This window comes from Andrographis paniculata, unplaced genomic scaffold (genome assembly GCF_009805555.1).
Source record: "Andrographis paniculata isolate CXL003 unplaced genomic scaffold, ASM980555v1 Contig51END, whole genome shotgun sequence".
In the NCBI taxonomy this organism is placed as follows: Eukaryota; Viridiplantae; Streptophyta; class Magnoliopsida; order Lamiales; family Acanthaceae; genus Andrographis; species Andrographis paniculata.
Genome location: NW_026137586.1, coordinates 1,050,445 through 1,066,543, shown reverse-complemented (window position 1 = coordinate 1,066,543; position 16,099 = coordinate 1,050,445). Strand labels below are relative to the sequence as shown.

Genomic DNA, 16,099 nt, shown 5'->3' with positions numbered 1-16,099 from the left:
GTATAAGTTAAAAAAAAAAAAAAATATAGTGATAAATTAATTATTAATAATTAAAATAAAAATAATAAAATTATTTGCTATAAATGAAATTGATATAAATTCAAAAAAAAAAAAAAAAAAAACATATAACTTAATGTAAACACAAGAAAATTGAATTGGCATATATGGATGGATAAATAGATAGGTTGGAAACTTTGAATGCGCAAAACAAAGCAACAAATCTAATAATATAAGATAGAATTAGAACAAAATAAATAAATAGCATCGAGTTACATTTTGTCTTCCCCTCTTCTTAACTTGATCACCTTGAGTTGCTCTCACTTCGATGATGATGATGATGATGACGGCGACGGCGATGGCTCCCGGTCGAGCAGCAAAGAGACAGGGCTGCCCTACTTCTACTCCTACTCTTACTACAACATGACTGGAGTATAATAAACACAAGCACCCGGTACCCGACTGCCATGAGCAACAATATTAGCAAATTCTCCCACTTGGAGTTGCCATCAGCCGATATGTCGTAGATGTTGCGCAGCGCCTGGTATCCCGTTAGCGATCTCACCTGTCCCACTGCAAACGAGCTCCCTATATACTCGTTCTCCAACACTCCCTGTATCCATCCCAAAACAAATACAACAAACACATCATCATATATAGAGGAATGAAATAAAACCATAACCACTTGATGCTTTTCACACTGTTGATCGCTACAAGAATGATTCGAATGTAGTGTTCGGTTATATATGTTGAATATTATCGTACATTGCTAAATGTGTGGGATCTCCCCTAGTATATAAGGATGAAGGGCCACTCCACCTATCACCAATTGGTTTTAGATTGGATGTCCGGATCCCTTCTTAACAATATATAGCAAATTTCCTCAATATATAGTAATTTTACATTCAAAACAACAATATTTATGTTGTAGTTTCTTTAAAATCTCCACTATTTCATTAATTATTCCCTCCCTAAAAAAACATCAGAGTACATATTTAATTTTCATTATTTACGTAACATAAAAAGTTAAGTTTATATTTATTTAATAACTATTTCAATTTCAAACTCTCAAACCAACATCCAAACACACTCAGAATCATGCCTCAGTTAAATGCACTTTCAAACAAGCAAATTATATATATACACACTTCTGCATATGCAAATAGAATATATATATATGTATGTATATAGAATCAGTTACCTGAATAGAGTAAACATGGAATGTAATGTAGGAGACCGGATACATCCACACGGGTTTAGGCAAGTCACTACGAATCCTAAAGTAGCCGGCCGAAAGCATCATTGCCATCTGAACCGCGAAACAAACATTAGTCGATCAAGATACAAACAATTATGTCGAGGAAAGCAGAAAAAACAAGCAAAACTCCCAAGAATAGCATGTAAAAATCGAATTATATAACTCTATGCCGGCTTACATGTACATTCACCAGTACAATGATGCTCCAGAAGACATTTTGGCAGATGGAAGCAACGAGCAGAACGAGTCCCTCGTTAACTAGAAGGCACAGGAAGAAATTCAGCTCGAAGTATACCAACAAGTTGAATTCATTGTGCAGCCCGACGAGGAAATAGAACACCAAACTTGACGAGATGGACAGGAGAAACAAGAACAGTATACTGGCGAAGAGCTGCCCGAATAAAAATACAAAGGTCCCCGAATGCTGATTTGCTTCTTCACAGGCATATATCTATACAGAAAAAATAACATAATATGCTCATTTAATAACGATATATGATTTCTCAAAAATATAATACTACCTCCATCTTGTTTTAAAGGTCACATTTGAATATTAATTATTACTCCCTCCGTCATTCAAATATATGTTCACTTCCTTTTTTGGGTTGACATTGAAAAATATTCTCGTTTCTTTTTTAAGTAAAAAATTATTATATTTTTGTATTTTTTTTTACTATAAAAGGAAAAAGTAACCATTATTACTCACTTTTACTAAAATCCGTGTCCGGTCATATGAGCACACATTTACATGACGGATGAAGTATATAAAAACGTAGTACAAATCAAAGAAAAGAGACAAAAATACTTATAGTGTCTTATAATACTAATATAATGATATTTGCACAAAAAATTATACAAATATAATGATATTTTTAATATTAAGTACAATGACGCAAAATGTAAATATAACCCTTAGAGACAGATGATGTAGTATATAAATGTAACGATAAAAATCAACAAAAACACACAAAACATCATTTTCTATAATACTTTTGCGGTTCTTCGCACCTCACTGTAAAGACACCTAAAACTATAAGCACTACGCAAATACATTCATAGTAACTTAATTCATTATATGTAATAAGAAATTTGGGAGGAAATTTAGGGTGTGTTTAGTTTGTATTTCAAATCCAAATCATAACTATTTAGCTAGGATGGTTCCTAATAAAAACAAATTGTTTCATCTCACATAATATTCCATAAAAAATACTATTTAAACCAAAACTCAAATCAAAATCTCAATTTCAAACTAAAACCAAACAATTTGTTACCTTAATTTCTTTCAGGTGTGATGGGACGACGGCTATGCTTAAAAGGGAAGTGAACGATATAAATACAAATATGGCTCCGACTCTTGTCTGAAGTTGAGAAAAAAATCACAATATATTACAAAATGAGAAGTGATCGAAAAAGGAAACAAATGTACTGATAGGTGGATGGTGTAGGTAAGAATTGAGACTACTTGCTACATTAACTTACCACAATTGATGATAAAGAATGCCCCAAACCAGAGAATACTGTACCGATGCATACGGCTAAGAACATGTAAATGGTCAGCCGGAGCCAATAGTATTTCCACTCCCTGGACATGATCAGCAACGAGCGCCAAGTCAGAACTGCAATTTTGGCAGCACAGTTTGCCTTGCCTTTGCTTTTGAGGGGTAGACCTTCCTGCAGCCGTAATTAAGCAGTGTAATCAAGAGATAGCCAAAATTATTTACTCCCAAGCAAACAATCTTAAAATGAACTTTTTAACTATGAGACCGGGAAAAATGACAGCATTGAAGAATAAATTTTTAATTAATACCTTCTCGGTAAGCTTTGAAATCATAGTCTCAACAGCAGCTGCATCCGGAGATGATTTATACGTGGCTTCTAGGGTACGTATCGCCACTGCTGTGTCCATATTAACAGATGAAAGCTCTCCATTGTCATCCTGTTATAATGTAGAAGTAATTGAGAGGTGTAAACATGTGTTTTTGGAAAAACAAGATTATTTTTTTTCATGAAAGTCAATATATGTGACAAGTACTTTAAATTCTAACATTGTAGGATTAGTTTTCTAATAAAATGAAGCCACTGAGGTCATGTTTGTTATGAGTGATTAGGGTGGATAAAGTATTTTATTCCCCCTAAATCCTAATTACATGTTTAGTTTACTATACTAAGCTCACTGATGGATCGAAACTAAGCTCGATATTACATTACTAATTTATGAAGCTACCCTATAATAGATGTGAAAAACAATCTCATAGATTATTACCAAGTGGTTACAATCCCATTATACAATAAGTCCTAAAGGTGCAGTACTTAGACTAATTTCGCATATTTTCGTAAAATTACATGACATGTTTACTAAATCGGACATTGCCAGCACAATAAATTGAAATAATTGATTATTATCCAACCAAATATGGTATGTATATATATATATATATAGTAATAGATCATGTGTGTGGCTGTAACATACAATCTTCATAAAAATCGTAATAGATTACATGTTAAGGAGTAAGATGATGCTAGATTTCTATGATTAAGAAGAATTTAGTCGCAAGCAAGTTCAAACATCAGCAAAAAGTTGCCCCACACATAATGGAAAGTAATATTTTACAGAAAAGGTATATTTGTCTACTATTGGATTGGAAGAACAGTAGTAATATAAGAGAAATACCTGCCAGTTTTTACACATGGCAATGATCCGGTCAAAATCTGTATTTATTGCTCTCAAGAAGTGATCGGAAGGGCTTTGCATGATCGGACATGGAAATCCTGCATTTGAAAAATGCTGCATAAAAAATGAATAATAAAAAAAGTCATTTCCCAATTTTAAAATTGAATAGAAGATCAATATCTTTTTCTAGCATTCAAGAATTCGCTAACTTCGATAGACATTTGACAAGACTACATGCTCCCCCATGATAAAAGAAAATGTAAAGTCTAGTAAAAGTAAATCAAGTTTAGACAATTCTTATCCATATGCATAACTACATATTACCTGCAAACATGCAAGTGTTTCCCCAAAGAACAAAGTGTTCCCATTCGAAAGAAGACAAATTCTATCGAAAAGGCCAAACACTTCTGTGCTGCTCTGGTAAATGGTGAAGATCAGAGTGCATCCTGTACTTGCAAGCTTCTTAAGGGTAACCATCATCAGGAGCGCAGCAACACTGAGACAGAAACAGATGAGTTGGTATTCAAGATTAGTAAATAAATCAGCATTCCACAAGGAACAGAGTGAGACGTTTGATCAATTGTATTTTCTTATTACCCAAATTTATGTTGAGATAAAAATCAACTACATCGATTCAATTAACATATGAAATACAACTAATTCATCACATTGCAGCACAAGGGAAATAAAGAAGTATTACTGTTCGTTTATGGTGTCAAAAGACACAATGCTCATTTACTACAACATCTTATGCCCAAATTCATGACTCTTGCTTAGAGGTAAGGACTACCTAAAGCTTTTACCGAGGCACCGTAAATAAAAGTTGAAGTCATTGGTAATTTTTTCCTAACCTACTGGATTATATAATGTTCCTAACAAAGGATTTTTAGAAATTACTTGTTCTTTTGTTGGCTCATATGTGTGTGTGTGTGTATATATATATCCACAAATTCAAAGATAGTACAATAGCTTCACCAATAAATTTTGGAAAGAACCTGTCTAGGTGATAAAGTGGTTCGTCAATAAATAGGACATGGGGTCTCATTACGAGCTCCCTAGCAATGGCGACTCGTCTTCTCTCACCACTAGAAAGACCCTTCATGTAACAGTGGCCACCTATAAGCTTATTAGCATAATCCCCCAATGACATGGCAATAATGGCATCCTCTACGGCACTCCTCTTCTTAGAAATGAACCCCGGCAGCTGAAGCAATGCTGAGTAGTAAAGGTACTCGCGCACGGTCAAGGATCCGATAATTGTGGTTTCTCGGTCAACATATCCCTAATACAAGAGCACCAAATATTACACACATCGTATATCAAACAGAAATATAACGACTCCTCACAGATGATACAGAAAATTACAAACTGCGACGTACTGCACGTTGGAATTTCAATCTTTGATTGATTAATTATCCACACCACATTACTTACATTAAGCTATTAACTACAATTATCTTAATGATATTAAAACTAGCATATTAGGATGATAAATTGCCAAAACCATATGAAAACCAAAAGGGCAGAATTAATGTCTGAGAAATTAGCTTGTCAAGAACTTACATATGTTCCATATGGCATACTTAATTTTACACCATTAACAAACACCTCGCCATATATTCTAGCTGAATCAGGCAACCTTCCTGAATTAGAGAAACGAGAACAAAAAATTCAGCCGCAGGGATAAATTCACAAGTTATCACAATAATAATTTAAGAGTTCAAAAGATCAAAGGAGAGAAACCTGCAAGAGCTCTCAAGAGTGTCGATTTCCCGGACTTAGAAGGACCCATTATTACTGTCATTGTTCCAGGCAAAGCATAGCCATTGGAACTCTTGACAACCTTGTCAGAGTACTTCCTTTTGCCCTTTATCGTGATTGTTAAATCCTTCCACACAATCGAAGCCCCCGCAATCTTTCTAGCAACAGTTCCACCCTCTGGCATTGGAGGCGAAGGCAAAGAGCCACTGTTCAGCTTCGAAAGAGACGGAGAAACGGGGGTGGTAGCAGTATTAATGGAGTCAGCTCGCCCTTCCTCTACCCTTACTTCAACATCTGTATCATCCCAATCAGGCGAGTCCTCGAAAGAAATAGGTTGCCTTAAAGCTCCTGGTTTTCTTAAGTAGAAAAAATTGCTTGAAGGCACCCTACTTGCCGGGCTGCTTGCTGACGAAGAGGATGACCTATAATGATCTGATTGTGATTGTATTTCTTCCATGTTTTCTATCCCAAATGCTTCTAAAATTCCTTAAGCATCATACACAATCTGCAGAAATGGAGAGAGAACAACACATTTTCAGAGCACTTAGAACTTGTCGAATCTTGAAGAAAACCAATCTCTTAACATTTGAGAAATTCAAGTAGAGTTAATTCGTGCATTCAAAAACAGACATTCCAACCATTTCGAAGAACAAATTGAACGATGTTCGAAGAACTAAGCATTAAAACAGCATACAACACCCACCATTGTCAACTATTTATGAAAAACCACAAACTAGAGCATAAAAACACAAAGGAAACATCTTCAAGGATTCGAGCAACAGGGACTTCTTCAGAAGTTTCCATTTCAGAAAAAACTAATTCCAAAACAGTTCTTCCAGTCCAAACTAAACAATTAGCAGCATTTAGCACAAGAACATCAGCGAACCTCCTCACCCATACCCCCAACCTCGCGAATTGAAACTCGAAACGACGACGTAGGGTACAAGAACAGAAATTAACAGCAGCAGCACATCTGGAATACCTGGAATGGAGATGAGGAAATGGAATTGGATCTGGGGAACTTTTTCTGCAGCAGATGAAGAGGGAGTGAGCAGTGCGTGCGCTGGAGTGAGATCAGATTGAGGTAACAGAGCCAGCCATGAATGGGAGTGAAAAACACAGTAGAGTAAAAAAAGCTTAAGAAACAGACAAGTGTGAAAGTTACACTTAAATTAGTGAGAGAGAGGTTTTTGGGGTTTGGAATAGTCATTAGCTTTTTGTTTTTCATTATTAAAAAATGGGACTGATTTTCTGGAATAATACGCGGTAAAGCTAAGGTTGTGTTTTTATTTTTAATTTTTTAATAATTCAATGATTATTTGGGGATTTGGATTTTGAGTTAAGATTTGAACAGTAAAAATGTGAATTTAGACAGTTGTATGTATGATGTGATATAAATAAATATTGATGTGATATTTTGAATGTAAAATTATTTTTTAGTATAATATATAAAATAAAAAATAAGTGTTTAATTTGATATTTTTGGGAAAAAAAATAAAATGAATAGTGTATAAAAATTATTTTTATGCTATATGAATTTATTTGTTTAATATTTTGATATATAAAAATTATTTTTATGTGATATGAATAAAATTGTAATATAAAAAAGTATTCCTTCATTTTCATTAGAATGTATTTTTTTTTTTTTTAAATGAAAGTGTATAAGGATGTCTTTTGCTTTGTATTTTAATTTTTTTTTTTTTATATATGAATGAAAATTTGTATAGATAATATAAAAATAAAGAATATATTTAATATATTAATTTTTTTTCAGAAAATGTGTTGAAATTTTTTATTAAAAGAACGAAGTCTAATGTCAGTATTTTTTTGTGAGTTTTATTAAATGTTTTTATTATTTGAGATTTTTTTAAAAAAATACCACATCAAACACTTATTTTTCATTTTTTATATTATATTACAAATTTATTTTACATTCGAAACATCATATCAAATTTTTATTTATATTATACTCCCTCCGTCCCATGTACCGTTTCTGCTACACTGTAGACGGGTATTTTAGGAGGAGTATAATTAGTAGATAATTAAAAATGTATTAGTAAAATTAATTATCCTATAATATAAATAATTATAAATTAAGATTAAGACAATTTTAATTAAAATTTAAAAAAATAAATTAAAAAGTTTAAAATATATTAAAGTGGGTAATCATTTTCCAAAAAAGAAAGTGACATGGAATGTGGGACGGACACAAACGGCAATGTAGACATGGTATGTGAGACAGAAGAATTATCAAACAACTGTTGAAATTCAAATTTTTACTATTCAGAGATCCAAACCCAAAAACTAAAATCTACAGACAAACACATCCTAAGAGGTTTTTTTACATTTGTGCCATTTAATTTTATATACAAACTAATTGTGTGTAATAACAAATTTATATTTAATTAAAAATTAAAGATACTTTTGTCCAAATATATTTCTTTTATTAAAATAAAAAATAAATAGTTTTGATAGAGATATAAACAAAAATAATAAAAATGGTACATTGTCTTGAAACAAATAAGTATTTTATAGGTGTATTTGTTAGGAATTTGAATTTTGAGTTGAGATTTGAAAAGTAAAAATTTTAAATTTGAATAGTTGTATGATGTAATATAAATAGACGTTGACGTGATATTTTCAATGTAAAATTAATTTTTAGTATAATATAAAAAATAAAAAATAGATATTTGATTTGATATTTTTTGAGAAAAAAAATGAAATGAAAAGAGTATTTAAAATCCAATCCGCAAACAAACACACCTTACATATGGAAACAAAAAAAAAAAAAAAAAGGTTTTGTGATTGATTTAAGTTATGAAAAAGGGTTTGTTTTTGTTTTTTTTTTCTTTAAAAAAATTAATACTATATTTTTCAAAAAAGTTAATATATGTCTAAGATGTTAAAATAATGTTATAAATAAAAAAAAATATATAAATAAAAATATTTGTTAGGTCATAGAAACAAATGAGTCTTGGGTGGTTACTAAGGATGGGTTTGTTTGAAGGATTTTGAAAAAAAAATTACATTATTTATCCAATTTTTTTTCAAAAAATATTAAATTAAACACCTAATTTTTATTTTTGATATTACTGTAAAAATCAATTTTACATTCAAAACATCACATCCATACCTATTTATATCACATCATACAACTATTCAAATTCAAAATTTTTACTATTCAAATCCTAACTTAAAATCCAAACCTTCAAACAAACACACCGTTAGTATAAATATTAAAAATTTAATTAAATTAATTTATATTTATTAAATATAAAATTTACTAAAAATAAAAAATGAGGACAGGAAGTGTATATTATATTCTTTTAAGAATATTTATATAAAATCAGAATAAATCTTATATCCTACTATAATTTTAAAATATTTAAACAAGTGTTTTTAAAATTTTAAATAATCATATTATATCATACTATTATTTAAATAAATTACTTTTTCCACGGAACCGTAATTAAACGCTTATTAATAAATCCGAATTAAAAAAAAAAAAAAAAAAATCCGAATGCGTATCATAGCAAAATTTATTAATGGTGCGTTTGTTTGTAACTTTGAATTTTGAGTTGGGATTTAAATAGTAAAAATTTTGAATTAAAATAGTTTTATGATGTGATATAAATAGGTGTTGATTTGATGTTTTGAATGAAAAATTAATTTTTAAAATAATATATAAAATTAAAAGTAGGTATTTGATTTGATATTTTTGGAGAGAAATTTTTGGATGAACAGTAAATTTTTTGCAAAATTCCTCACACAAAATTTTTTAATTAAATTTTGAGTTAAAATTTAAATAATAAAAATTTTAAATTAAAATAATATGATATAAATATTGATATAATATTTTAAATATAAAATTAATTTTTAGTATAATATAAAAAATAAAAAATAATTATTTAATTTAATATTTTTAGAATTTTTTTTTTTTTTTTTAATGAATAGTTTAAATCCTCGCAAATCCCCCGCCCCACCCAAAAAAAAAAAAAAATAATAATAAAAAAAATACATACCTTAAGAAATCCAAATAAAAAAATAAAATCCGAGTGCGTATTATAGCAAAGTTTAATCCAAATTGGTAAACCAAATATAAATCCAAGAGCAAGGCAGAAAAGCAGTAGGGTGCAGCTGAAGAAACCTCTCATACTCATACCCAACCTAACCACTTTTATCTTCTGCAAATCCTTCCCTCATCGTCGCGCAATCGCAGGAACCCTCCGTCCCTGAATCTCCATGACTAACCAAGCTGAATCGTCTGATTCGTAAGTAACCTATCCCAATTTCACTTTTTTTCATTTGCTCATACGTATCGCATTCTTTCCTGCCCTAATTTTCGATGAAGTGATTGATCTATGGAAATTGGACGGTCTTCTTGTGTTATAACAGGAAGGGCGGGAAGAAGGACTACTCGACGGCTATTTTGGAGAGGAAGAAGGCAGCGAATCGCCTCGTCGTCGATGAGGCAGTCAACGATGACAGCTCGGTCGTCTCCCTTCACCCCGACACTATGGAGAAGCTCCAGCTCTTCCGTGGAGACACTATTTTGATAAAGGTTGGATTCTTTTAGAGATCCGCGTTGTGATTTTGTGTTCTATTCTTTTCGGGCTAAACAGGGGGAGGGTTTACACGTTTTTGCTCTGTTCTGTTGATTTGTGATCATAGATGGTGAATCTCTGAGTTGATGGTTGAGGCATAGTTTCTTTTAAAGATTCTGATTGGGTATTATAGACAAAATTTGAAATAACCATTGCTTTGTGCTGACTAAATCTGGTTTTTGCAATATAGATTCACTTGAGATTCTTAGCGCATTAAGTTTTCTCCAATGATCTATCTTGAAATTTGTAGACTTCAATAGAATATTTCATTGCAATATAGTATGCATTACCGGAGACAGTTTCTTATCTTAGGATCTTTCAAAGGGTTTTTTCTTTTGGGAACTTGTCAGGATGTCTAAGTCTATGCTGACCCAGTAGCGAAGTTTTGCTTCTGACTGATGTTATTAAAGCTGTTTCATTATTTTAGGACAAGGTTCATTGATATTTTGGTATTGATATAAAGATGTATTACTTCGGAATTGGGTGCAGCTGGAATGGCTCCTGTATCATTGTTTCCACTTAGGAATAGCTTATTACAATTTATCAGTGTAATCCTTCGGCACATTGTTTACTATTCTATAAATGTTAATACAAGTTGTTAAGCTTGGTTTTTCTTCATTGAGGGAATATTGTAGTGTGTTTAGGACATTTGGTGAAGTTTGTGATTTGTATTCAGAAGTGAAAAATGAAGCTAGACGGAACTCACTATGTTAACAAATCGCCTAAGATTTGTGTGTACTGTTTGTGGTGTTTTCAGGGGAAGAAACGAAAGGATACTGTTTGCATTGCCCTTGCTGATGAGGCCTGTGAAGAGCCAAAGATTAGGATGAATAAGGTTGTCAGGTCAAACTTGAGGGTTCGGCTTGGAGATGTTGTATCTGTGCACCAGTGTCCTGATGTCAAATATGGAAAGCGTGTCCACATATTGCCCTTGGACGATACTATTGAAGGCCTTACTGGAGATCTTTTTGATGCATACCTGAAACGTATGGCCTTAATGGATGTTTATTGTTCAAACGGTATAACACTTAAACTATTTGCCTGTCTTATACTCATCGATTATTTTTCTGCAGCTTACTTTATGGAAGCATATCGTCCCGTGAGGAAAGGAAACCATTTTCTTGTGAGAGGTGGGATGAGGAGCGTGGAATTTAAAGTGGTCGAGACTGATCCAGGGGAGTATTGTGTTGTTGCTCCTGATACAGAGATCTTTTGTGAAGGAGAGCCTGTGAGGAGAGAGGATGAAGATAAGCTGGATGAGGTTGGCTATGATGATGTCGGTGGTGTTAGGAAGCAGATGGCACAGATCCGTGAGTTGGTGGAATTGCCTCTGAGGCATCCTCAGCTTTTCAAATCTATTGGTGTGAAACCACCGAAAGGAATCTTACTTTATGGACCTCCTGGTTCTGGAAAGACCTTGATTGCCAGAGCAGTCGCTAATGAAACTGGTGCTTTCTTCTTTTTGATAAATGGGCCAGAAATTATGTCCAAATTGGCTGGAGAGAGTGAAAGCAACTTAAGAAAGGCATTTGAAGAGGCTGAGAAGAATGCTCCATCTATTATTTTTATTGATGAAATTGATTCAATTGCACCAAAGAGAGAGAAGACACATGGTGAAGTTGAAAGGAGGATTGTTTCTCAGCTATTAACTCTCATGGATGGGTTGAAGTCTCGTTCGCATGTCATTGTTATGGGGGCAACTAATCGCCCGAACAGCATTGATCCAGCCCTTAGAAGGTTTGGTAGGTTTGACAGGGAAATAGATATTGGTGTTCCTGATGAAGTTGGACGCCTTGAAGTTCTTCGGATTCATACCAAGAACATGAAACTTTCTGATGATGTATGGCTATTTATCCTTATTATAGTGCTCATCCTGTTTGTGTTCTTTTACTAAATTAAGTTTCCTGAGGCAATTCTGTTGTATTGCAGGTTGATTTAGAGAGAATAGCGAAAGACACCCATGGTTATGTTGGTGCTGACCTTGCTGCTCTCTGTACTGAAGCTGCACTGCAGTGTATCAGAGAGAAAATGGATGTGATTGACTTGGAAGATGATACGATTGATGCAGAGATACTGAACTCAATGGCTGTTACAAACGAGCACTTCCACACTGCTCTTGGAACAAGCAATCCCTCCGCGCTACGAGAAACTGTAAGTGAATCTCTAGCCTGAAAAATCCTGCATAAGGCATTCTTTTACGATGATCTTTATACCTGCAGAAGAATTTACGTTCCCTTTATTTTTAAAATTCATAAACAGGTTGTTGAAGTGCCCAATGTCTCCTGGGAGGATATTGGCGGACTTGAAAATGTCAAGAGGGAACTTCAGGAGGTAATATGATTGAGAGGATCAAATCTACATGCTTGATTTACTATACATATATATATATATGTATATCAAAGTATCGATGCTAACTGCTTGGTTTCTTGTAGACTGTTCAATATCCAGTGGAGCATCCAGAGAAGTTCGAGAAATTTGGTATGTCACCTTCAAAGGGTGTTCTGTTCTATGGTCCTCCTGGATGTGGCAAAACTCTACTGGCGAAGGCAATTGCAAATGAGTGCCAAGCCAATTTCATCAGTGTTAAAGGACCTGAATTGCTCACCATGTGGTTTGGAGAGAGCGAAGCTAATGTCCGTGAAATATTCGACAAGGCTAGACAATCTGCTCCGTGCGTCCTCTTCTTCGATGAGCTTGATTCCATTGCTACACAGGTTATTCTCTTTATATACACAATAAATAACATTCTAGAATGTACCTATTATCATGTTTATATTGGAATAAGAACCAATACGACAATCGTATGTCGTGCTGGATAGCTTGTGCCATTTTTACATTCACTTGAATACAATGATAGCTTAGATTAATGCATCTTTTCATTGTTGCAGAGAGGCAGCAGTGTAGGAGATGCTGGTGGTGCTGCCGACCGAGTTCTCAATCAGCTTCTCACTGAAATGGATGGCATGAATGCCAAGAAGACTGTTTTTATAATTGGGGCTACTAACAGACCTGATATAATCGATCCTGCACTTTTACGTCCCGGTCGTCTTGATCAGTTAATCTATATTCCTCTGCCAGATGAGGATTCACGCCATCAGATCTTCAAAGCTTGTATGCGTAAATCACCACTATCCAAAGATGTTGATCTCCGAGCTCTTGCTAAGTATACTCAAGGATTTAGTGGAGCTGATATCACAGAGATATGCCAGAGGGCTTGCAAATACGCCATACGAGAGAACATTGAAAAGGTATGATCTCGTTCTTTGTACCTTTGATCGCATCATATCCATATTGCCCAATACATTGCGCTTCCCATGAAAACAATATACAAGTCAAGATCCATATAGGGTTAGATTTTCTTTGCTTTGTGCTTTTTCTTTTATCTGGTTTTGACATTCTTGGTCAAAGCTTTTATGTGTTTTTGAGCATTGTATTGGTAGCATGCGCCGTTTTTATCTTTTTTTCTAATCTATATACATAGATACAATTTTTAAGTGTGTAAAATAGTGTGCCTTCTCTGCTACAATGTAAGAATTTGGTGCTCATTGTTGATTCTGTTGTTTTCGATTATATGTATATATGTTTGCATATTTGGTTTTGTGGTGGTCAAATTGGATTGTTTTGTTAGAAATATATATATTTATTCCATAGATTTTTTTAATGATGCGATCTAGTGTAGGTGTAGCTTTTGGGACATGTTAAAACTACGAATTTTCTTGGATAGAAATCATTTGGGCAGACAGTATGATTGGTAATTTAGGTCATCGAATGACTTTATATTTCGGAATATACTGCTGATTTTAGTGTTTGGTGTTATGTTTTGAATGCTAGTATGTGCTTGTATACATATGTTCATATTAATTCGATTAAATTTTAAATGTGTGTATAATACTGAAACCATAGGCGATGTGGATCGATGATATTATCGAAATTAGAATGCAATCATTCCATAGTATACTTTGTTTTATTCAACCTAATATTCTCACATCACCGGATGCCTGATATAACCAAAGTGCTTCGTTTTCAGGACATAGAAAGAGAAAAAAGAAGAGAGCAGAATCCTGACTCCATGGAAGAAGACCTTGATGATGAAGTTGCAGAAATCAAACCTGCACATTTCGAGGAGTCCATGAAATACGCCCGTAGAAGCGTGAGCGATGCAGATATACGCAAGTACCAGGCATTTGCTCAGACTCTTCAGCAGTCCCGCGGATTCGGAACTGAATTCCGTTTCCCGGAATCAACGTCAGCTGGAGGAGCATCTGGGTCCGACCCATTTGCTGCCCCGGCTGGTGGAGCAGATGATGACGACTTATACAGTTAAACGATGAAGACTCCTTTGTTCTACCCTCCCCACCCCACCCCACCCCACCCCCCTAACTTTTACGAGAACTTTCGATACTTTTGACTTGCAGAATTTGTCGTTGGTTTGGCTCAACTTAACTTTCACCGTATTATGACAGGTGCCCTGTCGTACTGATACTTTTTATCGTATTTCTAGCACTGTTTTAACAAATGTTTTTTTTTTTTTTTTTTTCTTTCTGTTCGTCTATTAATGTTTGCGAGGTTTCGATGGATCTGCGGCGACCACGGGGTGTCGTCGTTGTCGAATAGGTCAGGAATGCATTGCAGGAAGGATGGTTTGTGAGCGCAACGTATGAGTGAGTTATGGTGTTTTACTTAACCATGTGCATGTCACGTGAGGATTTTAATTTGCTCTTGTTGGTGGTGATTTTGAATTAGAAGAAATTCAGTATGCAAAAATATGGGTAGTGTTTGCGTTGTCATTTTTGTGGAATTGAATTCTACTTTAAGATAAAAAGCAGAATGCACGTGTTTTGAATTTAATTTTATTTATTTATTTTTTTTATTTTTATTTTTAAATTTACCTATTTATAAGCAAACCTTCAAAAATCTTGATGATACATAATATTATTATTTTAACGAACGTTTGCAAATAAGTTTCGGACTTGCGAATTCGGGCTCGTTCGCGAGTTCTAATCGAGCCGAACCAAACTGTGTTCACGAACGGCTCGGTTCGTTTAACATCTATACATGGTGCGTTCTTTAAACACAAATTACTCGATCTTTTAATGATTTATTTTTTGTGCAAAATATTATTTATTTGTAAGAAATTAAATGTTTATTTATATCAATTTCACACATCTCTACTACATAATTCATTTTAACAATGTCATGGGTACTATATTTTGAAATAAATACATAAAACCATTTATATAAAATTTGATGGCATTATACACTTTTTATGTTCACAAAAAGGTTACACAAAATTCATACTTTAAATATAAAGATTTTATACATTATTTTGAGCAATACATGATAACTCCCACAATTTGTTCATTGAATATCATGGAATTACAATGTGCGAATGAATATCATTTTGGAAGCCTAAAACAAAATAATTAAAAAAACAAAAAGAACTCTTATTAAAACTTTAAAGATATTTCGAGTACAAAATATTTATAGGTATATTTATATGTAGAAATTTTTGTGTTGACTATTGTATTATCATATACTGTTACGTTTGTGCTGGCTATTATATATATATATATCGATTGAATCAAATAAGCACTATGCTGATTTGATCCGATCAATATAAAATTCAAAGTATGTCTAATAATATATATTCAGATAAAATCTTAAATTCATCCATACCGGACTCATTACTGTCGGATACGCAAAATGATTGTTTCATTTAAAAACTCAATCAATTAAGGAAATGCATCGTTAAGTTATATATTCGCAAGCGAGAGACCCAAAAATTGTCATTCTTATCTTCAAACTCTT

General features: G+C 33.3%; 2 protein-coding genes across 4 annotated transcripts; one reads left to right on the top strand and one right to left on the bottom strand.

Annotated features, from left to right (window-relative positions):
* Nucleotides 1-137: 137 nt before the first annotated feature.
* On the bottom strand, nucleotides 138-6,824 carry LOC127253497 (ABC transporter G family member 3). Of its 2 annotated transcripts, none has more exons than XM_051278120.1 (12): nucleotides 6,670-6,824; nucleotides 5,670-6,192; nucleotides 5,490-5,569; nucleotides 4,922-5,208; nucleotides 4,251-4,422; nucleotides 3,927-4,040; nucleotides 3,063-3,191; nucleotides 2,735-2,926; nucleotides 2,527-2,613; nucleotides 1,434-1,706; nucleotides 1,199-1,306; nucleotides 138-610 (listed from the first exon to the last, which is right to left on the bottom strand). In XM_051278120.1, the coding sequence occupies exons 2-12, from the start codon at nucleotides 6,142-6,144 to the stop codon at nucleotides 302-304; spliced, it is 2,226 nt and encodes a 741-aa protein (XP_051134077.1). In that variant the 5' UTR covers nucleotides 6,145-6,192; nucleotides 6,670-6,824; the 3' UTR covers nucleotides 138-301. The 2 variants fall into 2 exon arrangements, with proteins under 2 accessions (XP_051134077.1, XP_051134079.1); XM_051278122.1 differs by lacking the exon at nucleotides 6,670-6,824 and adding an exon at nucleotides 6,574-6,592.
* A 2,967-nt stretch (nucleotides 6,825-9,791) lies between these two features.
* LOC127253640 (cell division cycle protein 48 homolog) lies at nucleotides 9,792-14,823 on the top strand. Of its 2 annotated transcripts, XM_051278307.1 has the most exons (9): nucleotides 9,794-9,958; nucleotides 10,083-10,248; nucleotides 11,049-11,277; nucleotides 11,365-12,131; nucleotides 12,221-12,442; nucleotides 12,551-12,622; nucleotides 12,724-13,005; nucleotides 13,180-13,539; nucleotides 14,319-14,823. In XM_051278307.1, exons 1-9 carry the CDS (start codon nucleotides 9,930-9,932, stop codon nucleotides 14,613-14,615), a joined length of 2,424 nt encoding a protein of 807 aa, XP_051134264.1. In that variant the 5' UTR covers nucleotides 9,794-9,929; the 3' UTR covers nucleotides 14,616-14,823. The 2 variants fall into 2 exon arrangements, with proteins under 2 accessions (XP_051134263.1, XP_051134264.1); XM_051278306.1 differs by having other exon boundaries at nucleotides 9,792-9,958; nucleotides 11,049-12,131.
* Nucleotides 14,824-16,099: the final 1,276 nt, after the last annotated feature.